Source organism: Gobio gobio, assembly GCF_949357685.1.
Source record: "Gobio gobio genome assembly, chromosome: 16".
In the NCBI taxonomy this organism is placed as follows: Eukaryota; Metazoa; Chordata; class Actinopteri; order Cypriniformes; family Gobionidae; genus Gobio; species Gobio gobio.
In genome coordinates, this window is record NC_137109.1 from 24296943 (window position 1) to 24321083 (window position 24141).

The window sequence follows — 24141 nt, forward strand, 5'->3', positions numbered from 1 at the left end:
AATGAAAAGTTAGCCTACCTATAGGTTTATATTTCCCATCATGCAATACAATAGCCATTTGAGCATTACTTTACAAAATGAGTTTGCCTCTTTTCCCCAGTATTCATAAACACTTATGTAAACATTTAACCCCCCCCCCCCCTCCAAAAAAAGTGTCCAACATGTTTATCAAATGGCAGTGTTTACTCAATGCTTAAAAACATGAAGACATTGATAATTGAAATAAAAAAAGCCTTAGTTCACCATATCTGCAACCCCACATCCGATTTTGCCAGCAGTGTATGAATATTTTGGGTAGAATATGAGCTAGCATTTTTTTTATAAATTGTGTTCATGTTGGTATAGTCTCACAGCAGGATCAGAATATAAAAAATTCTCAAAATGACAATGTCAGTTTCTTCATGCCAATCACATCTTTACTAAGGTGTATAATTCTCTCTTTGGTATTTTTTTTTTTTTTTTTACTTTTGTGATTAAAGCTCATGTATTCTCATAATTAATTTAGTATATATTTTCAATAATAAATTATTTTCAATAACACAATGTCTCCATTTTCTGCAACAGTACTACTTCCGGCAATTGCCTACTTTTTTAAGTAAAAGCACATTAAAAGTCATGTCAGACCTTTACGTATCTTTCAGCTGAGGCAGGTATTTTCATATGGCACCCCACATATTTAGTTTTTAATAACATTTTGATGCCAATTGATTCTTACTGTTTGTATGAGACAATTGAATTTCTGATTGTCGTATGTGTTTTGGCAGTGATGAATGTGCTGTGAAACAGTGACTTCAGATCCTGAATAACTCTTAATTGTAAAGATGATTTGGTCCAGTTTGTAAAACACAGAAACTGTGGTTTCGTCACAGTTCTAGTACATACTGAGCTTTTCCTGATCTTTTGCTGACAAGGCTCATGTGAATATTAGTTGTGGTCAAATCAATATCTCACAAGACACTCTTAAAAATAAAGGTTCCAAAATAACCATTTTATAATCTAAAGAACCTTTTTCCAGTATAAAGAAACTTTTGTGCATTGAAAAGGTTCCATAGATGTTAAAGGTTCTTCACTGAACCATCAATGCCATTAAATAACCTTCATTTTTTTTAAGAGTGTACTACAAAAATAAATATCAATGCATCACAGACAAATGAGAACTGCCAGGCTGCATTCAGGTGGTCTAACGTGGCACAACTAAGACAACTAAGTGTCTCTCATTTGAACAAATGCCAATGTATCAACGATGGCAAATGTAATTCATCATATAGTAAACTTTTGACATCATGCACACAACTAAAAGCATTATGGCTGCATTCTGCACTTCACTGACATTTGTTTTCTGTGAAATAAGGAACAATTATATCGAGCTACTGTTTCAAAATGCTCTGTGTTTGAAATAGATAGATAAATGAATCCAAGTAACCATCAAATTCCCAGAGCCAGAGCTCAGTATCAAGATCCTGGAATGTGCTGTTACTGTGGGGCTGATCGTTGAGTACCTAAGGCAGATAACTTTCTACGTATCAGAAACCCTGGTGATCAGTAAACAAATAGAGATATCTATAGAAAGTGTAAACAGTTTGAACCTGAATGGCAGTGAAAAGACCAAACGTTGTTGGGTAATGATTTGTGTTTCTATCCGTAGAAAAGAACAAATGAAATTCCGTCAAGGCAGTGAAAAGCCTTTCACCTGTTTGGCAAAAATCCCCCCTCACCCATTTTCTTCCAGAAACAGCATTGTGCCTGTGTTACTTTTTAAACATGTCCTGCAGAGGTCCCGGTAGGAATTTGAGAACGGTGTCTAGAATGCTCTCCTCATCTTCGTCATCATCTGCTCCGCAGCCCGCTGGGATGGCCTTTTTGGGGCGAGTCAAGGAGCCCTCGCACGCTTGTTCCATAGCTGCTTTCTCCTCTGCTTCCTTCTCTTCTTTCTTCTTTAGTCCATACTATATAAACACAACACATATATCAAGATAATTAGACAATAGGGGAAGAGGGCTATTCAAAATGTTGAAATGATGCCATTTCTCATTGTAGTGTAGGTTTACTGTATATCTTATTTAAGGGAAATAAAGTAGCCTACTGTAAAATACCATGAACTGCATAGATCCAACTAGATCCAACAAAATTATTAACATGACTAGGAAAAGTTTATTCAGTTTTTCAGCAATTTTATGCTATATACTATACTATACTATACTATACTATACTATACTATACTATACTATACTATACTATACTATACTATACTATACTATACTATACTATACTATATATGATATAATATACTATATGCTATATTATCCTATACTATACAATATACACAGTACCGTTTAAAAGTTTGTAGTCTGTATGTTTTTGAAAGATTTTGTTTTTTGAAAGAAGTCTCTTAGGATTAATATATATACATATATATATTTATTATTTAAATTATATATTAAAATATATATTTATTCTTGTAATGACAAAGCTGAATTTTCAGCATCATCACTCCAGCCTTCAGTGTCACATGTTAAGAACTGTCTCATTTAGATTTATATTTATGCATGTAGCAGACACTTTTATCTGAATCGACTCACAAAAGAGGATCAGGCAATTCGTCAAAGAGCCAACAATATTTATTATATTGGCTTTAAAGGGTTAGTTCAGCCAAAAGTGAAATGATCCCATAATTATCCCATAATTTACTCACCCTCAAGCCATCCTAGGTGTATATGGCTTTATTCTTTCAGCCAAACACAATTGTTTTATTTCGTTACATTAATAATACATTAATAATAGTTAAAGGGTTAGTCAAGAAAATTCTGTCATTAATTACTTACCCTCATGTCGTTCGACACCCGTAAGACCTCCGTTCATCTTCGGAACAGAAATGAAGATATTTTAGTTGAAATCTGATGGCTCTGAAAGGCCTCCATTGGCACAATGGCACGGTTCACTCTCAAGACCCTTAAAAGGTACTAAAGACGTCGTTACAAAGTCCATCTCACTACAGTGGTTCTAAAATAACTTTATGAATCGGCGACAATAGTTTTGTGCGCAAAAAAAACCTAAATAACGACTTACATAGTGATGACGAATTCAAAACAAGGCATCATGAAGCTTCGAAGCGTTATGAATCAGCGAGTCAATTCAGCGGTTTGAATCGCCAAATTTCAGCAGTTTGGCGGTTTGACACGCGATCCGAATCATCATTCGGCTCACTGATTCATAACGCTTCGAAGCTTCATGAGGCCTTGTTTTGAAATCGTCATCACAATGTAAGTCGTTATTTAGGGTTTTTTTGCGCACAAAAACTATTGTCGCCGATTCATAAAGTTATTTTAGAACCACTGTAGTGAGATGGACTTTGTAACGACGTCTTTAGTACCTTTTAAGGGTCTTGAGAGTGAACCGTGCCATTGTGCCAATGGAGGCCTTTCAGAGCCATCAGATTTCAACTAAAATATCTTCATTTCTGTTCCGAAGATGAACGGAGGTCTGACGGGTGTCGAACGACATGAGGGTAAGTAATTAATGACAGAATTTTCATTTTTGGGTGAACTAAAGGCCTGTTCACACCGGGACGATTTTCGCACGCGTTTATCGCCGACGTTTAACGCCTCGGGACTAAACAATGGGCGCCAATGTGAGTGTTCACACCGACGCGCAAAATGCCAGGCGTAAAAGCGTCATTTTTAAAAAAACGCCTCGGGTTCGTTTTTTTATTTTGACGCGGCGCGTAAAAAACTGTCCGACCAATGAGATCGGCGCTTTTGTTCACGTGCCTGGAGCTGCTGAAGTGACAGTAAAACACGACTTGGTGGCGCTCGAGCACAAAACGGTCTTGCCGAGCACACATTGATACGACGAAGAAGTAGTAAGTAGAGAAAGAAGAAGATGAACTGCTAATGCTGCTTGCCAGTTAGCAAAAAGTGTGTGAATGGTTTTGTCCATATACATAATATGTCTATGGTTTTGGCAAGCACGTAAATACTGTCTCTCTTCTCCTTCTGTGTGACAAGCGAGTGTCAGAGGCTTAAAGTGCCGCAGCACCATCTTGTGTACCGGGAGCGCATCTACTGAATGTGCACATTCACTCGGCGCAGCGCCAGTGAAAATCGCTTGGGTGTGAACACTCAAGACGCGCCGAAAAACGGCACGAAAAACGCTGGTGATAAGCGCGCGATATTCGTCCCGGTGTGTACAGGCCTTAACCCTTTAATATATAACTATTAACTATATATTAAGTGGCTGGACTCCCATCATGTGCAATGCAAACACTTCGGATGGTTCAGAACGCAGCAGCACGTCTTGTCTTCAACGAGCCCAAAAGGACTCACATCACACCTCTCTTCATATAACTATGAATAGTTAATATGAATTATATTAAAGAATATCTCTTCCAAGAGATATTCCAAGCTTTATAATGGGAGTGACTAATAACTTGGTTTTTGAAGCCAAAAAAGTGCATCCAGCCATCATAAAAGTAATCTACACGGCTCCACGGGGTTAATAAAGGCCTTCTGAAGAGGCTTCCTGTAATGGTTGTACACAAGTTGAGTTCCAGAGTGACCTCTGAAGAAGAAAGTCATATACACCTAGGATGGCTTGAGGGTGAGTAAATTATGGCTCTTAGGCTTGAATGAGATCAGGCCAGGTCCAGAAGTTCTCCTCCTGCTTCATATGTCTACATTCATGATACCTGATGCTCTCGGCTAACACTAACTATTTTCCTGCCTTAGGAAGGAGCTGTTAAATTAGCTGTAATTAGCTGACATTAAGACCTCCTGCAAATGTGACATTTCATTAAAGGGTAATGGAGATTTTTATATGATGCATTGCCCCACACACACATTAATCATTAAGTCCTGTCATTATGGTATAACGGCTTCATCCTGCTTTAGTTTGAAATTGATTAGCAAGTAGCAAATTATAACATGCTTACCAATTCACGTTCTCAGTCTAAACAGTTGTCACGCGAAGCTAAAGTGGATGGGAAACGTGAAACGAGTACCTTATCTCGAATGGCCTGTCTGACTTTTTCTCTGTCTGCCTCCATACGAGCATGTTTGGCTTTTCGTTCCTCCTCTTGTTGTCTCAGCGCCTCCTGCCTTTCTTCCTCCTTCTTCTGGGCATCGGGGTCCTTCTCCTCCTCTCCACCTAACATCTTCCCCATGTCTTTGGTGGCCCCTGTACAAAAAAAACAACAAAAAATACAGCAAATAAATCTTATTACCATCATAGAAGTCACCTATAAGTGGATTTCAATGGCTGAAACTGAATAATTGAAGAAGAAAAAAACTTAACTTAATATTTTTATTCAGCAAGGATGCATTAAATACATCAAAAGGGTTACAAAGGATTTCTATTTCAAATAAATGCTGTTCTTTTGTATCTTTTGTAAAAACATGTATCATGGTTTCCACAAAAATATTAAGCAGCACAACTGTTTTCAGCATTGATAATAAAAAGAAATGTTTATTGAGCAGAAAATCAGCATATTAGAATGATTTCTGAAGGATCATGTGACTGATAACTGGAGTAATGATGATGAAGATTCATCTTTGCCAGACAGTTATTTTAAATTGCAATAATATTTCACAATATTACTTTTTACTGTATAGTTGATCAGTTAAATGCAGACTCCAAAAACACTTCAAAACACAGAGAGACGGATCACGTTCTCTATTGCACAATCTCTTAATATGATCATATACTGGAGCCAAAATGATGAAGGCAAACAGAGACACCAGAATGATGCATGTGCCACTCCTCTCACTGCCATCTGTTTAAATGGTGCGACTCTACCTATCATGCTGTGTATTCGACATCATGTTTTGGTTTCAGCAAACAACAGCCGTAGGTCATTATGGGTAATGCAGCATTAAATGCTTTTAAGCAATGCCCATGTTTGCATATACTGTACCTCGATTTTCACTTCAACAATATGTTTTAAAATGCAAAGCACAGCTGTGTTTGAAAATTGGTACAGACGGTATCAGAAACATGCTGAAAGATTTGGTTGCAAATGCTGTCCTATTGCTTTAAGTCATTAATCATTTGCATAATGGCTGTGCGTAATGTGTCTCTACAAGCAACTGTACACTCATTTATTATTAATGACAGTAGTTTATTATGCATGAGTGTGCATTTGAAGCCCAGCGTCAAGGTCTACGCATTACCTTCACATGTGTTTAATTGCTTCCGTATGCCACTCAGGACACTCAAGGGGAAAGGAGTGACAGCGTACTCCTTAAGTGGAGTGTACACCTTGAGCTGACATAACAGTTCTCGTATTGGGTCATGCTGCAGGTTGCCCATGGTCCATAAGGAACGTATGAATTCATTCACTTTCTGTGGCCTCAAACCCCACACTAACCCCCCACTAACTCCAAGCCTTCCTGATTGATATATATATGTTATCATGCTGTTTCTTACTATCTTTTGCAAATCAAGTATATTTATCTTGTTTAAAAGATTGGAAAACAAGACAAAAATACTGATTTTGTTTAGCAGTATTTTAATGTGAGCTTTAGTCTGAACCACTGTCATGTGTTCAAGTAACAACCACACATTTACAGCTATACAGGAACGTTTTTGTGGTTAAAAACTTCTTGACACCCAGATCAGTGGAATAGGGGAAAAAAAGCCAAGAGATGCATTTTTTAAAAGTTGAACTTCTTTTAAGGTGCCGTATGTAATATTTACAGTTAGTGGTTGAAAGGGGCACTGCAGTCCAAAGTTGTTTGCCCCGCCCTCTCCTTCTAAGACTCGACGCTCATGCAGGTTGCCAGATTGAGGACATGCAACAGGAATAAATGTGCAATTGACAATGGAAGGCAACAAGCCTGACTAAGTAAGTTGTTGAAATGATTTCTCCGCGTTTTAATGTCTCTGCATAGAGGTTTTTAGATGGATGCTGAGGCTTTTTAGGTTGGGTAGAATCTGCAATCTCTGACCCAGTTTGTTTCCTGGGGGCGTATTACAGAAACATCTTAACTTTAGAATCCTATCTTATCTGTTTGGTAACCATGGCAATTTCAGTTAGGACAGCTATTACAGAATGACATTTCTTAAATGCATAATCTTATCTTAACTATGGATAGGAAACGGGTATTACAGAAGCATCCTAACTCGACAAAAAATCCTAAAAGCTGTCTTAACTTTAGGACAACCTCACTGGTGTCCTAACTTCAAACCTTTTTGAAATCCAACGGTAAAAATCACAGTACAAAAGCCTTTTTCGAGAGAGGGTTACATTTATTAATGATATAAGATGAAGAGCAGCGACGTTTGATGGCGGAGAGACTTTTGGAGGACCCAGAAGATGTGCTGTACTTTGATAAAATGCTGGTAAATAATTACAGACTCCCACGACACATGATTTTGCAGTTAGTAGACGAATTGCGACCAACATTACAGAGGCCAACGAGCCATCACGGAGCATTACCGGTCGTTCTTCATTGGCCTAAAGTTGGTTTGACGCTGGACGTTCGATATTTGCACATTTAAGGACCGTCTCTGAAGCTACATATGATGTTGATACCTACACATTTCTAACTTCAATAGCATTTGAACGGAACATGTCAAATGTGTGCATCATAACTGACACCTAGATGAACACTTTACACCTGGTTTCGAAACTGTAAGTCATCCTGTTCAAATGCTATTTAAGTTAGAAATGTGTATATCAATGTCAGATGTAACTTTAGAGACGGTCCCTAAATTTGCGCATATCGAACGTCTAATAATGTCAAACCAACTTTATGCCAGTTCATTCTTCAAGTGAATAACGCCTTATCCTTTTCATTTTCATTTAATTTTCTGCCGCACTGGAATTAAAAGCACGCCATTGTTTTTCCATTTTGATTTTAGGTTTACCTCAGAAGCAGTTTGCGTTATTGGTTGCTTGGTAACAGACCTGACAGTTGATTACCGAACTCGATGGAGCGGGTTAAGATTTCCTAACTACAGATAAGATGAGAGTTTGTATGATAGGATAAGAATCCTAATTCAAGTTAAGATTTGCTTCAGTAATACGAAATTGTGAAAAATCCTAAATTAACTTATCATATCTTAAGTTAAGACCTAAGACAGAAAGTTTCTGTAATACGCCCCCTGGTTTCCATGAAACGTACATTTCTAAATAGAATAACTGGCTGTAGCATTGTTTTTTGTAGAAACTAGTATGTTAACTTAGTATGATTCCTAAATGTCCGCAAACATGATATTTGTATGCTTTACATACATAAAAGAAATTACATACAGCACTTTTAAATTGAGCGATGCATTTTTAGAATGCAGTGTTACGCAAGAGAGGCTGCAAAAGACGCAAGACATGAGCACAACGGTCAAATACATCTGTCTAGTGCATGTTTACATAGAACAACTACAGAAAAGTAGCGAAAGAAATGGAAAAACACTTCTATGTGAATGGCCCCTTAGGGCCAGATTTTCTAAACAGGGCAAATTACTGCGAGAACGCAATTCCATAAAAGCGCAGATGGGAGTGGAAAGTTCTGAGTCTGGCTTAAGACATGTTTTTGGGGCGTTAAATAATGGCGCAAATACCAGTCAACTGACTAGCGCAAACTTTAGTAAATCACCTTACATGATTAATTTAAATACTCTTCTCCCATAACTTTTGCATCTGAAAGGGAAGCTCCTACAAATGCATATAAAGTCAGCCGCAAAAACAACCCTGTCCACGCCTTTTCAGTGCTAATTTTTCAATGTGTGTCTTTCACTGTGAGTTTTTACCAAGCGGCAACCTCCCGCAGTTTCTCTTGAAGCCAATACGGAAGTGACATTTACTGCAATTCATCGACTGGCCGCTAGGGACAGGCTCCAGAAGGGAGCAGAATCTCATTGAGGCCCATGTTAAAATGCCCAACTTTACAGCAGATTAAAACATGTTTACAGCCTGGTACAAATTGTGGTTTTGGTCTATACGGCTAATTTTGCCCTTCATGACAACTGTGAGGGGGGTGAATTTTTTTATAACTCATTCGTTTACATTATATAAAGCATTAAAGTCCTGCATAATTAAGGGCGTGGCCACTTCGAGTGACAGGTGGATAGCCATTTATCGGCTGTCTGTTAGTCATCGCGTCACTTCAGCTCCGCCCACGTCCCGCCTTTTTGCCCATTTTCTGTTATCCGGGAGTGACGCGCGATGAATCGATGCCAAGATGGCAACGGCCATCTCGTCCATACTTTGCGCTTCAGAACAGCTCATCAGAATCCTATGGGTGACGTCACGGACACTACGTCCATATTTTTTTACAGTCTATGGTTTTTACATTGGCTGTTAGTAAATCTGGCCCTTAGTGTGTAATTTCTGGGCTCTTCTCCCTTCTGCCATTGGTAGATCAAACCGATAGCCCTGCCCTAAACTCACACCATTGGTTGAGCCAGTGTTGCTGTTGTCAGGCTAGTCGCGATGCTCAAACAAACAGAGTAATGTTTTAATAATGACACAGCCACAGTGCTACTCTTTATAGGGATATAAATCCACAGATGTCTTAATTATAATTGTCTCTGCATATTAAACTGGGATATGACAAAGTATTTCAAAAACGACACGCTACAGCATTAAGATTTAGATGTTCTTCAGATGTTCATGTTCATGAATTGTTCTACAAACACAAAGCAATTGCCACTCCTGAGAGCTTAAAGCAAGATGTAGGCCACTGAATGTAGTTCTGTTGTCATGTTTAAAGCCACACAGAGGGTTGGTTAACATAAAAAAAGAACTGCTTCCCTCTATCAGATTCTTCATGGCTTTACATCAAAGCACTTGGCAGGAACAGCAGTGATGGTTATGGATGGAAGAGCAAATCTGGGCTCTGGATAATGATGGCGCAGCGGCCGGAACTGTATTCCAGTATCTCTGAAAAAAAGCCTAATTCTTAATGATATGTGAATTATCGGAGCTTAGGAAATTTGCATATTAATTACCTTCTTTTATAACGGTAAATTAGTAGTAGTAAAATAGGTCACTTGTATTTTATAAGCTCTGCTAGCCTTTAATACGTCTCAAAAAACAAATATTGTGTGTAAAATATCTTACACTAGGAGAAGAGAATGCATGATTAATAAGAGGTTGGTTAGTGTATCTGGAGATATTTTGTGTGATTATGCCCTCTTATAATATCACATGAATGCTACAGCCCTATCCATTATTAAGCAGACCTGTCCGGAAGCAGATTTTTATAACATTTTATGCCGTTTATGTTTTCCATCTTTCTTTAATAAAAGTCTTTCACACCAACAGACAACAAATAAAAACATATTTTTTTTTACAGTCTGCTGAATGCGGAGGGCAGCGTGGGGTGACTTCTCTGTGGGATCTTAAAGAAATTCTATATTCTTCTGAATAATTTGCAAGGGTTGAGGAAATCTAGCTAGGGAAAGTCTGTTTAATAATGGATGATTTTCATGAGTAAATCATGCTTCATTACCTCAGAGCTATGGAGCAGAATTTAAACAGTCGTTTTATAAGGTCTATGCTGCAAACACAGTAAAAATCAGCACATTTGGTAAAGATTTTAGACTTCAGGATCAAATTTAGGGCACATTTACATATCAAAGCTTGTTTTGATATATTAAAAGTGCGACACGAAACATTTCTTTCATATTAAATTTTATGTTTCTCAATACATAGTCATAATCTGATGTCTTGGCCTCATCCATGTGGAACACCAAAGGAACTGTAAAATACGACGTGCAGTGAAAAGACAATCTGTGTTTCTTAAAGACACCTCACGCAGAAGGTCATTGTGTGGTCACACAATCTGCTACATCTGGCCCACTCAAGGGAATTGAAAGTGGAGAAATACATTTTGTTTTATTGCCCATAGTCACTCAGCTGATAAAACCAAATCATGAAATTGATTTAAGGGCTCAGTGACCTTTAGACAAAGTTATGTTCATGGGATGGGATCTATAACATATACACAAAACAAATAAATGTCAAATAAACCAGAACCAGATCAATAAACACTATGTTTTGATACTGTTAAAAATGTATGAATTATAAAAAACATATTGCTGACCTATTGCAGCATTTTAACTAAATGAATTAGTATTATTCTAAAATGTCCACCAAACAGTCTAACCTAATGCTTTTCAATATATTGTTGGTTTTTAAGGAATAAATTATTTTAATTGCACACATTTTACAGTGAATACAAATTCATCTCTTAAAAACGTCATCAGTTCCTGGTTACATGTACATTTTTAGGATAATAATAATATATCAAATATATCAAATATAAATATAAAAACTGATTATAGTCATCAGATCCAAACATAGACCTAAATATTATGTATAATAGCAGACATATCCTGTGCTTACAGCAGACAATTTGAAATGCAACAAGTATTATTTAATTAACTGGTATTATTAATAAATACTTTTTTAGTATTACTAGTAAATACTTTTAAAATAATTGTATTTTTTTCAATAATTTAATTATCAATAAATATTGTTGTTTTTTCTTTCATTATTTTAATTTTATAGTGAAGAAAAATGTCTCATTGCCATCAGTTTATGCCACACGTCAAATGAAAGTTAAATAATGAACCAAATAAATGCAGCATATAGAAACAATACAATCTGATTCTTGGTCTTGACCAAAGTGACATTTGGATTGCGACTAAAATGCTAGTTTGATAACATGCCACTTACCGCCCAATGCTTGCTTCATCACAAAATCCATGATGCACTCAGATATCTGGTCCTCTTACAGCTAAATAAAATGTTGCATTTAGTCTTGCCGTGATCCTGATTCTGCTGGTCCACCACAGTGTGTCAGTCTTCAGTGTCCTGATGAATCCTTCAGACCTATTGGGAAAAAAATGAAGAAAACCTGATCAGCATGCAACGTTAATCAGAAACACAGAGTACAGTTATAATATTGATCACTATATTGTCAATACAACCTCATCCGTCAAATCTGTAAGTATTGGAGCTGAAATTTTACAAAGCTACCATAAAAAGTTATAATATCTGCAAACAAAAGCACATTTATGTTATTCTGAGCTTCTAGACCAGTCTCACGCAGCAGTTGCTCAAAATAAATTCACAGTCAGTTCTGAAAACTCACGAAAATCACAGTAATTATTGCTTACAGGAACAGACTGAACATTTCCAGCCACACCGTTATTGTGTATATTTCATCTCAAGGAGTTCGTCTGAACCTTTATAAAAGCTTGCTTTCCTTCAGTAGACAAGAGATGATTTGTCATTTGTAATTTTTGAGACATTTGCCACATGACCATAACATATACAAAAAAATAAACCTAAAAAAGAGCTGCACTGAGCCTTTGAATGCTAAAAAAAATATGTTTTCAGCACAGGAACAACCAAAACAAGCCCTATATGATAGCCAAACAGGAGACAATACTAAAGAACAACAGACTGGCATTATGTGTTTAACTGTTTGTAACCAGTTATGTATTTGCTTAAATAAATCTACCTCCCACTTACCAGTTTACTGACTTTTGCTATTTGTTCTTTTTTGAAGTATTCCTGACTGAACGTTGTAAAAAAAAAAAAAGCCTACTTGCTCGAATAGCTGGAACATGGAAAAACTCGCTGGGTCCTGATAAACCACCTCTCTCTCTCTTTCTTTCTTTCTCTCTCTGTCTGTTGCTCCAATAGCCTCATTCATACTCCCCCACACTCCGCCTCCTCATCTTTCCATCTCCCTTCTGTAAAAGGAAGTTTATTTTGCTCAATTTAAAGGACAGATTATCCCAATTACTGCGTGTTTCTGTTTGCTTAAAGCATACATATTTTTTTTAAACAATTCTTTACTTTTATAACATCTTTTTTCCCAGTATTATCCCATTATATATATATATATACACACAATATTGCCAAAAGTTTTGTAATGCCTGCCTTTACATGCACATGAACTTTAATGACATCCCATTCTTAATCTGTAATCTTCTGGGAAGGCTTTCTACAAGGTTTAGGAGTGTGTTTATGGGAAATTTTGACCACATTTGTGGTGTCAGGCACGGATGTTGGACGAGAAGGCCTGGCTCACAGTCTCCGCTCTAATTCATCCCAAAGGTAATCAATCGGGTTGAGGCCAGTCAAGTTCGTCCACACCAAACTCGCTCATCCATGTCTTTATGGACCTTGCTTTGTGCACTGGTGCGCAGTCATGTTGGAACAGGAAAGGGCCATCCCCAAACTGTTCCCACAAAGTTGGGAGCATGAAATTGTCCAAAATGTCTTGGTATGCTGAAGCATTAAGAGTTCCTTTCACTGGAACTAAGGGGCCAAGCCCAACCCCTGAAAAACAACCCCACATCATAACCCCCCCTCCACCAAACTTTACACTTGGCACAATGCAGTCAGGCAAGTACCGTTCTCCTGGCAACTGCCAAACCCAGACCTGTCCATCGGATAGCCAGACAGAAAAGCGCTATTCGTCACTCCGGAGAACACGTCTCCACTGCTCTAGAGTCCAGTGTCTGCATGCTTTACACCAATGTATCTGACACTTTGCATTGTAAGGCTTGGATGCAGCTTGAAACAGCATGACATGCTAAAATTCTCTGAGACGTTCTCTAAATTCATCTTCTCTAAAACATCACCATGCAAAATATTTATTATTATTATTAAAAAGCTGGACCCTTGAGATTAACAATTGTGTTGTGTTAAAAACCCTATAACACTTGTGGTGTTCCCGGTCAAAAATGACTGGCCAACAAATAATAGCTTATAAATTACTCGTTATGCTATATTATCACCAAATATTGGATTCAATCTTTTTGTCAACTTGTTTTCTTTCAATTAGGACTGTTTTTGTAATCATTTAAAATGTTTTTATTTAAATTTAAAATCAATTTTAACCACTCTTTTCAGAATTAGGAAGGTCAAACAAATGAGTTTCAACACTATGTATGAATAGCATCTAACTACTATTTGCATTTAGTGCAAATAACATCCATCTACTAAATTTTACACTTAGTGAAAAGAAAACATAGTTTTTTTCAATTAGTGTAAATAGCATTTAACGCAAATAGCCTCTGCCCAAGAAAAATATTAAAGCTAAAAAGAATTAGACAAATGAATCATCCTGACCCATCCTTACATGCAATGGCTGTTTTAATATAGCAAACTAGGTCCTGCCAGTGTTTTGTACATACAGTAAATGCTTCCATTAAATGTCTTCGAGTGTTTTCACATGAGCAATGAATTGAGAGACTTAAGATGTTGTGCATTAACCATTTGGTTTGAATGATTTGCATTATCATACCTTGCTTTACATCTAATTATGAATCTGTTTCTGTCATTCCCTATAAAACCATATTCTATCCAGCACAGGCGTAAGTTCTGGTGAATGCAAATGATCTGACATCCGAATGTGGAGATTTGTAACGAAAAAAACCAGCAAAAGTATATATGTCATCTGAAATCTCACAATGAACTATAATGGTGGGATAACATCAAGGAGAAACAACCTTCTGATTGATTCTGATTGTGCATTTCATCCATCTTTGAGTTTCTAGAATGATATAATGGGATTTGAATGAAAGCCTCAAGGTTACAGTTTGTCAACTGAAAGCATAAACTGAAACTCAAAAGTGTTTTTTATTATAAAACTTAAAAAAGTTATTAAAAAAGAAGAAGAGGAGGAGATCATATACTTTATAAGCTATTAGTGGATTCTTATGTAAGCTCTACTTCAGTGGCAAACTACAATATCACCGCAGGACGTTTGAATCACTGATGTATGGCACAAAATAACATTGTGATAATATGACAATTAATTTGAGATGCTTATTGTGCTAAATACTGAGGTGGATTTTTAAATTCAAAGGTCTCACAAAAACAGCATAGCTGCTTAAAGCGTAGATGGAGCTGGCTGCGACTTTGCCCAACCAGGCATGAAATTATTACTCTTCCTATTAAAGACTTTACACAATTATGCAACACAATAATGCATGAATAGAAACACGGTCTTTGCACATGTACAGGAAACCTCTCTGAGGAAGTCATTGCTCCAGCATCAGTAAGAATAATAGATGCTTTTTATGGGTTTTGGGTCCTATTAAATTCCTTTTCCACAAAAAAACAGCAACAATATGCCTCTTTAAAAAAAGCAATTATAAGAGACTCTCACATGCCTTGTTTAGAAAACACTACAGCCAGATCACAGCAGATCTGTTTTCGAGAGATTTCATCCTATATTTTTAGTTTGAAAATACATTCACAAATCAATTGATTTGCTTGGGCAAATTAACAACTGGTTAAATAAAGTAAATATCTGTGAATGTATCTGCTAGACTGCCCACAAGTCACTTTCTATGTGGCAGTGGAAAAATGACTTCAGTGAAGATACGTTCTCCATGATGCTGTCCACATCCTCTCTTATCTTCTTACAGATCCTTTCAAAGACAGGCATTTAGGAGTAATACACATGGTCCCTGATTGCATCCATTAAGCCTATTGGAGTATACCTTCAGCCACAGCTTAATGACTCAGGTAAAAGACGCCTGGGGCAGTTCAAATCAATAGATATGGACAAGGAAAGATTCCTGACTTTCCCGACAACCCCAGAGCTTTCAGCTTAAAGGCAGGGCTGAGTGCAGATACACAACTTTAAAACACATTACAACCTTTCTGACAGACAGTTTCTTATCCACAAAGATGCCTTGAAAGCAAAAGGGAGATACAGTAGCATCAAAGCCTTGAGGAAATATCAGCGCGCTCATGTTCCTTGATGGACTCTGCCATATGAATACACCACACAGAATTGTATCGCTCTGCTTTTTTGTGTTTGTTCATTCCAGGCAGACTGTCAGTCTCTGCATTAAAATCGGCATGAAACGGAAGTTGGGATAGTCTTTTCTTCCCTGTTGTGATGTATATCTGAGTGAAACGTTGTCGAACAAGAACAAAAATATAGGGCAGGACTTGATTTTGTCCATCAGGAATTGATTGGATGGTTGTGGTTTGCTATTGCTGTGATCTCATGTGATTAACAGGTTGTCCCGCCCTTGCGCCAGTAAACACATCATCAGAGAAGGCGTTACTGCAAGAGGGAGGGGACATTATTTGGAAATTAAGATTATGAGGGCACATAAATAAAAAATGATGATGTGCACGGATAAATCGTTTATATTAAATACTGCAATATTCCATAAAAAACAAGAATAGTCCATTTTGATTTCATGGTGACTTTAAAGCCAAAAGTATCGTCTGCATAATTTTCAGAACTCTGCTGATGTTTATGCACAGTCTTGTGCACGGACAACATAAAAGAAAAGTCAACTAGTGCACACTTTAGTGCTTGCGATCTTTGAAAGGCTTCAACAGTTCTACGTTCAGCAAGATATCTACCAATGAATTTTTATATGATTGTTAGTGAATGGGATGCTAGAAATCATTTTGGTTTTAATACGTTTTTCCCAATAAATAGGCAAGAATAAACCTGGTGTCCTCCATGATTCCGGTTCTTTCCGACAAACAAAGCATTTGAATGCAACAACTCGCAATCACAACATCAGAAATGGGAAGTAGCACATTTCTGATAGAATGTGAAGACCTGTTGAGTGAGCCATTTTATATATCAGTATTATTTATGCATATATAAAAAAACAAGGGAAGCTACTTGTATTCTAACCAGCCAATCAGTTTAGTACCATAGCATAGTATGTGAATTTATATATATATATATATATATATATATATATATATATATATATATATATATATATATATATATAAATATATATATATATATATATTGTGACAAGTCTCCCGAGCTCTCGTCAGCGTCGCTCTGGCAACGAACACCGATCACCTGCCAGCACTCAGCACGGACCGGATTGGCACAGCTGCAGGCGATCACCACACCACATAAAGCACCGCACATGGGAACACCAGTCTGAGCACGAACACTCCATGAAGCAGCGCACTAACCTTTCTCTCTTTCTCAGACAGCAGCCTGTGACACTCCGGCCACCCAGTCCCTCTGACGTCACCGCGAGTCACCACTGCACTACCGGGAAGAAGGAAGCACCGCGCACCAAAGACTTCACTACCTCACTGTTCGTTCACTTGACCACAATAAACCCACCCTCCGGGGGCTTTTCACCTAGCACTGTGTTGTGTGATTCTTCACCCTGCCACAGTGGTGAAGAATGCGGTGCAGAGCGTGAAGAATCACCAACCATCCCCAGACTTTTATTTTGTTTTTTTTCTGTTTCCCCAATCACTCACGGAACCCGGAAGTAGGGCGGCGCTTCTCCCCATCATGGAAGACCTGCTCAAATGCTTAACGGAAGTGAGTGCACGTCAGCAGCAGATCACTGAACACCTGGCCGCCCGTCAAGCCACCATAGAAGAAGAGTTCGCCACCCTCCGCCGCCCATCACGTTCCGCTTCCTGATCCGCGTGTCCGAGCAACCCAACTACTGCCAAAACTGACCTCACAAGATGATGTTGAACTGTATTTGCAGATGTTCGAGACCACGGCAGTTCGGGAAGGCTGGGAACGAAGCGAGTGGGCGCGGGTCCTGGGACCCCTATTGTCTGGTGAGGCTCAAAGAGCGTACTTTTCTCTTCCCGCTGAATCGGCTGATAATTATGATGAACTTAAGAAAGAGATCCTCGGACGCCTTGGGCTATCCGCCATCTCCGCAGCCCAGCTGTTCCATGAGTGGGAGTTCAAGCCTCGACGCCCAGCCCGCGCCCAAGCCGCAGAACTATCGCGGCTCGCACAACACTGGTTGCTCGAGGGGCGGTGGGAATGAAAAATCCGGCAACCATCGCCGAGCTCGTTGAAGCCGTCGAGTTGGCGGAGGCGGCGATGCACCGCGAGCCCGGGGAGCGAGCGCCGTCCTTCCCTCGGAGGGTGGTCCAGGAGCGACGCACACCGGAAGGTACCCCGCGACCAGTGCACAGGCCAGCGGCTCCCGGCCCCGTCGACGAACCAATGCCCACGGAGGAACCTGCCCCGCCAGCACGCGCATGGCTGGCTGGTTGCAGCCTACACCAGGACCCACCCCGCGAGGCTCCGCGAGCGGAGGTGAAGGTAAATGGGCGGACAGTCCTGGCCCTCTTGGATTCCGGAAGCTCGGTCAGTCTCGTCCAAGCCACCGTCCTCCCACCGCAGAATGCCGTCAAGGCACAGCTCCCGATTACCTGCGTTCACGGCGACACTCGTCATGTTCCGGCCCGCCGAGTGACAATATCAGCGGGCCCTGGCGCCTGGCCAGTGGAGGTTGGCGTGTTGAAAGATCTTCCGGTTCCTGTGCTTCTTGGGCGGGACTGGCCGGGGTTCGAGGAGCTTCTTCGGGCCACCACGCAGCCAGCCAGCCGGGCCGGGAGCCGCCCCCATAGTCGTCGCCGCCGGAAGAGGAGCCACAACACCGCCCTGTTGGTGACAGACAGCGGGAGAGATGGTGAGTCCCCCTCCCCGGTTACTGACGTGTTCTTTGATGTCTTCCAACAGGTCCAGGGAGGGGGCTCGTTCGCGAAGGCCCAGCTGGAAGATGATCGGCTCAAGCATTGCTGGTCGCAGGTCCGGACAGTGGATGGCCACGAGCACCAACCAGCACCCCATCCTCTCCTGCACTTTGTCGTCAGGAACGGCCTGTTGTACTGTGTCGCCCAGCGAAGGGGGGAGGTAAAAGAACTGCTCGTGGTTCCCAAAACAAACGTGGAAATGGTCATGGAGCTAGCCCACAGCCATCCGATGGCCGGCCACCTGGGAACCACCAACACCATCCAGCGCATCCGGGACCGTTTCCACTGGCCGGGCTTGGATGGAGAAGTGAAGCGGTTCTGCCAAGCCTGTCCCACCTGCCAGAGGACCGCGCCACGAGCACCTCCCCCCAGTCCGCTCATCCCACTGCCCATCATCGGGGTACCTTTCGAGCGAATTGGAATGGACCTGGTGGGGCCGTTGCCGAAGTCTGCCCGTGGACATGAACACATCCTGGTGATTGTCGACTACGCCACCAGGTATCCAGAGGCACTTCCCCTACGGAAGGCAACGGCAAAGAACATTGCCAAGGAACTCTTCCTCCTCTGCACCCGAGTCGGCATCCCAGCGGAGATACTGACGGACCAAGGAACTCCCTTCATGTCCCGGCTAATGGCTGACCTCTGCCGGCTGCTGAAGGTGAAGCAGATCCGGACCACAGTATACCATCCGCAGACAGACGGCTTAGTAGAGCGCTTCAATCAAACCCTCAAGCAGATGCTCCGGCGAGTGGCCGCCGAAGATAAGCGAGACTGGGATCTGATGCTTCCCTACGTCCTGTTCGGAGTCCGCGAAGTTCCCCAAGCCTCCTTGGGTTTCACCCCGTTCGAGCTACTCTTCGGCCGTCAGCCACGAGGGCTCCTGGATGTGGCCCGGGAAGCCTGGGAACAGCAGCAGCCGACACCTCTCCGCTCCGCCATCGAACACGTGAGGGAAATGCGTGAGCGGATCAAGAGGGTCATGCCATTAGTCCGGGAAGGCCCAGCAGAGCCAACGGCAGCTGTACGACCGGACGGCTCAACCCCGCGAATTCCAGCCCGGCGACAGGGTCATGGTGTTGGTCCCCACCTCCGCCTGCAAGTTTCTGGCGACCTGGCAGGGTCCGTTCACGGTCATAGAGCGAGTGGGTCCTGTCAACTACCGGCTGCGCCGGCCGGAGGCGTGAAGAGCAGCTATATCATATTAACCTGCTGAAGAGGTGGGTGGGGACCAGAGACCAACTCAGCGCACTGGCCTCTGTCGAGCCCCCGGTCGTGGACGTGGGAACACAGCTGTCGGCCCCCCAGAAGACGGAGCTGGATCATCTGGTCCGTCAGTTCTCTGTGTTCTCCACACGTCCCGGGCAGACCAAAGTCATCCAGCACGACATCCGCACACCACCCGGCGTCATTGTGCGGCAGCGGCCCTACCGAGGACGAGGTCGGTGAGATGCTGAAGTCGGGGGTAATCGAGCCATCACGCAGCGCCTGGTCCAGCCCCATCGTCATGGTCCCGAAGCCGGATGGCACCCTCCGCTTCTGTAATGACTTCCACCGGCTCAACGAGGTCTCGGAGTTCGATGGCTACCCGATGCCCCGAGTGGACGAGCTACTGGAGCGCCTGGGGAGGGCTCGGTATATTTCGACGCTCGACCTCACAAAAGGTTACTGGCAAGTTCCCCTCACCGACTCCGCCAAGGAGAAGACGGCGTTCTCCTCACCCAGTGGGCACTGGCAATACTGAGTCCTCCCCTTCGGCCTGCACGGGGCCCCCGCTACGTTCCAGAGGATGATGGACATTCTTCTACGTCCCCACCAAGCGTACGCGGCGGCGTACCTCGACGATGTAGTCATCCACTCCGAGACCTGGCAGGACCACCTGGAGCGGTTGCGGAGGGTGCTCCTGGAACTCCGGCGGGCTGGGCTAACCGCCAACCCCCGGAAATGCCATCTCGCCCTCGCCGAGGCTCAGTACCTGGGTTTCCGGGTGGGTAGAGGACTGATCCAGCCCCAGCAGAAGAAAATAGACGCCATCCTGTCGACGCCCCGCCCGGAGACCAAAACCCAGGTACGAGCCTTTTTGGGGTTGGCGGGGTACTATCGCTGTTTTATCCCCGACTTCTCCACCCTAGCATCTCCCCTGACAGACCTGACCAGGAAGGGGCAGCCGGAGAAGGTGCAGTGGGACAGCAGCCTGGACAGGACCTTCCGGAAGATCAAGACCGCCCTGACCACGGAGCCGGTCTTGCGGGCGCCCGACTTCAACTGCCCCTTCCTGCTGCAGACGGATGCCTCGGACACGGGCCTGGGGGCGGTCCTTTCCCAGGTCCGCGAAGGTGAAGAGCATCCGGTCACGTACATCAGCCGTAAGCTGACCCCAGCCGAAACCAGGTATGCGGCGGTGGAGAAGGAAGCCCTGGCCATAAAGTGGGAAGTCCTGGAGCTCCGCTACTACCTGCTGGGACGCCGCTTCACCCTGATGACGGACCACGCCCCGCTGCAGTGGATGGCCCGAGCCAAGGACACCAACGCCAGGGTGACGCGGTGGTTCCTGGCGCTCCAGGACTTCCACTTTACGGTGGTGCATCGGGCCGGGACGGCCAACTCCAACGCGGACGGACTCTCCAGGCTGTGGTCGGCTTACGCAGGTCTGTCAGGGCGCACTCCCCGCCCACCCCTATGTTCCCCAATGTGTGTGTCTAACTATCGTTACAGGACCAGAGCGACGCTTAGGGGGGGGGTGACAAGTCTCCCGAGCTCTCGTCAGCGTCGCCCTGGCAACGAACACCGATCACCTGCCAGCACTCAGCACGGACCGGATTGGCACAGCTGCAGGCGATCACCACACCACATAAAGCACCGCACATGGGAACACCAGTCTGAGCACGAACACTCCATGAAGCAGCGCACTAACCTTTCTCTCTTTCTCAGACAGCAGCCTGTGACACTCCGGCCACCCAGTCCCTCTGACGTCACCGCGAGTCACCACTGCACTACCTGGAAGAAGGACGCACCGCGCACCAAAGACTTCACTACCTCACTGTTCGTTCACTAGACCACAATAAACCCACCCTCCGGGGGCTTTTCACCTAGCACTGTGTGTGATTCTTCACCCTGCCACTATATATATATATATATATATATATATATTTTTTTTTTTGTGAATAACTTTTCCCAGTTGTTCTACTAGGTCACATTGCTGAGAAAATAGATTTCTTTTGTGTCCTCTAGAATCAGAATGCTTTCCTGGTTTTAATAATAATAATAAATAAATAAAACGAATCTACAAGAACACCATGTACCTGAGGGTAATAAACATGCCTGACATTTACAAAGAAATGTTTTGAGGTTTACACCATTACAAATGACCAATAACTACTGTTCTTCTATTTCAAGATTAAAACAATCTTGAGTAAAGCAATAAAATGCAAATTATATATTAATTATGATTTGTTTAATGCTTGTGCTGAAATGAAGTTATTTACTTAATCGTTTCAGACATTTGCAGCCCGAGACAAGACTGAAATAAACAATATTTTTCGGTTGAGTTGCATGTCCATGATGCCTATGGCGAGTTGTTCACTTAGACCAGTTACATTTATTCTGTGACATTTCTGCTAAGTTTGCCAAGCTTCAGTTATTACTTGATTAAAAAAAGCAAAATTGCAGTGAATATGTAGAAGTATGAAACCATGCACGCAATCTGGATCCTGGAAGCTTGCCAGCACAGAATCTTCATACCATATGCCATAATTGTGTTTAATTGTCATCACATAAAAATTAAAAGCACTGGTTACGCAACCGTAACAGTAAACCAAATGGTTTCAACCTACTAGTCTGGACAGTAAATAAGGAACTGATACACTTCCCGCAAAAGGGAAGGCTGTGGGAGGGATACAGGAAGGAAGGGCATGAAAGGGTAATTAGGTTAAACTCTGAGCAGCTCTCCCTGGTTTACAAAGCCATTCTGACAGAAAAGCACCATTCACGAGATTAAATATAGGGCACGGGGCCTGGCTACAATACTATACCGATTCATCCCAACACACAGGAGCAGGAAAGCAATCTGTTCATTCTCAGCATGTATATTAATACATCATGCCTGGAATCATTTTGCTGGGAATCGGCATGTATTAGCACAACAAAACACAGACCTAGTGCAGAGCACTGTATCCTACTTTCACACGGCCATGTGTCCTGTTCCCTTTCGAAAGGGAACTCGCACTGCGTCAGCTTTTGCTTACGCTATGGGGAACGCCTCCAGCGTGACTGGTGCCTGAAATCACAATACCAAAACGTCAATCCTATTGACCGGCGACAGCCTATGATGTCATCAAGGTGCGACCAGGAAGTATATAAGGGCGCCTTGCCAACATGACAGTATCTCTTCGTCTTCAGGGACTGTTTTGCCTGTCTTCACGTGAAACGTCTACAAGAAGGATAACAATGAAGTGTGCTGAGAACGCCACTTCTGCAGGTGTGTTTTGAATGTGTATCTTGCGCTTTGGATACACACACACTTTGCGTTTACTGTCTGGGAGAAGAGCATGCATGAGAGGTTTGCGAACCTCTTGTGAAAGTATTTGTGAGCGTTGTCCTCTGGAAACGCTCCGCTCTCGGTGGGACCTCTTCTCGAGGGGAGAGGTTTCAGCATCTGGGAAAGACCACGCTCAAGCTGAGGCTGAGCGGCGTCTGAAATGCGCTTCCCAGATGGATCTGGCTCGTCGCTTGGAGACAGTTATGGTTCTTGAGGACGATCCAGATCGCGAGAGGCTCGAGCAGAGGATGGGTGAGTCAGTTAAAGATGCTGAAGCTTTTCAAACCATCCTGTCCCATGTACGGGGAGTTGCTGGAAGTCATGGAACGCGCTGCGGGTAGACTGCAGCTGCCTTGCGGCGCGTGAGGAGAAAGGCTGAGCGTCCAAACAGTTCGGACGATCGGTTTCTCTCCGCCCATGACCTCCCAACTCCTGGGAGTCTTCCATTCTTTCCAGATCTCCATCAACAGATCTCGAGGGAATGGAAGAAACCATACTCAGCCCCGCATCTGTCGACATCGGCGAGCTAGATGTCGCTGATGTCGAGGGACTGCCTGGCTGGGTATATGTCGATGCCGCCCGTGGACGAGATTTTATGTTTATCTCGCCTCTGGGCGGCCGGCGACACTGTGGCTCCCACCCTGCCGGTCTAAATGCCTGAATGGCAGGGCGTACATGTCAGTGGGTCGCGCTGCAGCGGCTTTGCACACCACAGCTGTGTTGCAGGCGGACCTGCTGAGGGACCTCGATCAGGGGGGAGGGACCCCCTGAGGCGGTAGTCGAGTCGCGCCGGACCGCAGTTTTCGCTCTCCGGGCCACCGTACAAATAGCGCCGATGCGGCGAGGGTGGCCACGGAGAGACATCTGTGGTTAAACCGTTTGGACATCAGGGAGAAGGAAAAAATCCTTTCTCCCTGATGCCCCGGTTTCGCCATCTGAACTTTTCGGCACCTCCGTAGAGGCGGTGGTGGGAAAGTTCGGAGAGGCGAAGGCGCGCTCGGCGGCATTCAGGACATGCATTCCGCTGAGGTCCGGGACCGTGCCCAGGCAGTCGGGTGTCCCCGGCCCGTCCCAGTCTGAGGGCTGGAGACGGGAATAGCGAGCCAGCGTCGCCTCTCGTGCGCCCCGC

At 43.0% G+C, this 24141-nt stretch overlaps 1 protein-coding gene across 2 annotated transcripts in view; it reads right to left on the reverse strand.

The window, feature by feature from the left end:
- Window positions 1-469: 469 nt before the first annotated feature.
- The window catches only part of cplx2b (complexin 2b), a 36337-nt gene continuing 12665 nt past the window's right edge, over window positions 470-24141 (reverse strand). Inside the window, exons 1-4 of one of the 2 annotated variants that reach the window (XM_079839665.1) lie at window positions 12476-12632; window positions 11675-11830; window positions 4997-5172; window positions 470-1946 (exon numbers count right to left, since the gene is read on the reverse strand). In XM_079839665.1, coding sequence (XP_079695791.1) covers window positions 1749-1946; window positions 4997-5172; window positions 11675-11705 — 405 coding nt within the window. In that variant the 5' untranslated portion in view covers window positions 11706-11830; window positions 12476-12632 and the 3' untranslated portion in view covers window positions 470-1748. Of the gene's footprint in view, window positions 1947-4996; window positions 5173-11674; window positions 11831-12475; window positions 12633-24141 lie in introns of those variants that run through there. The other variant, XM_079839664.1, reaches the window with a different exon arrangement.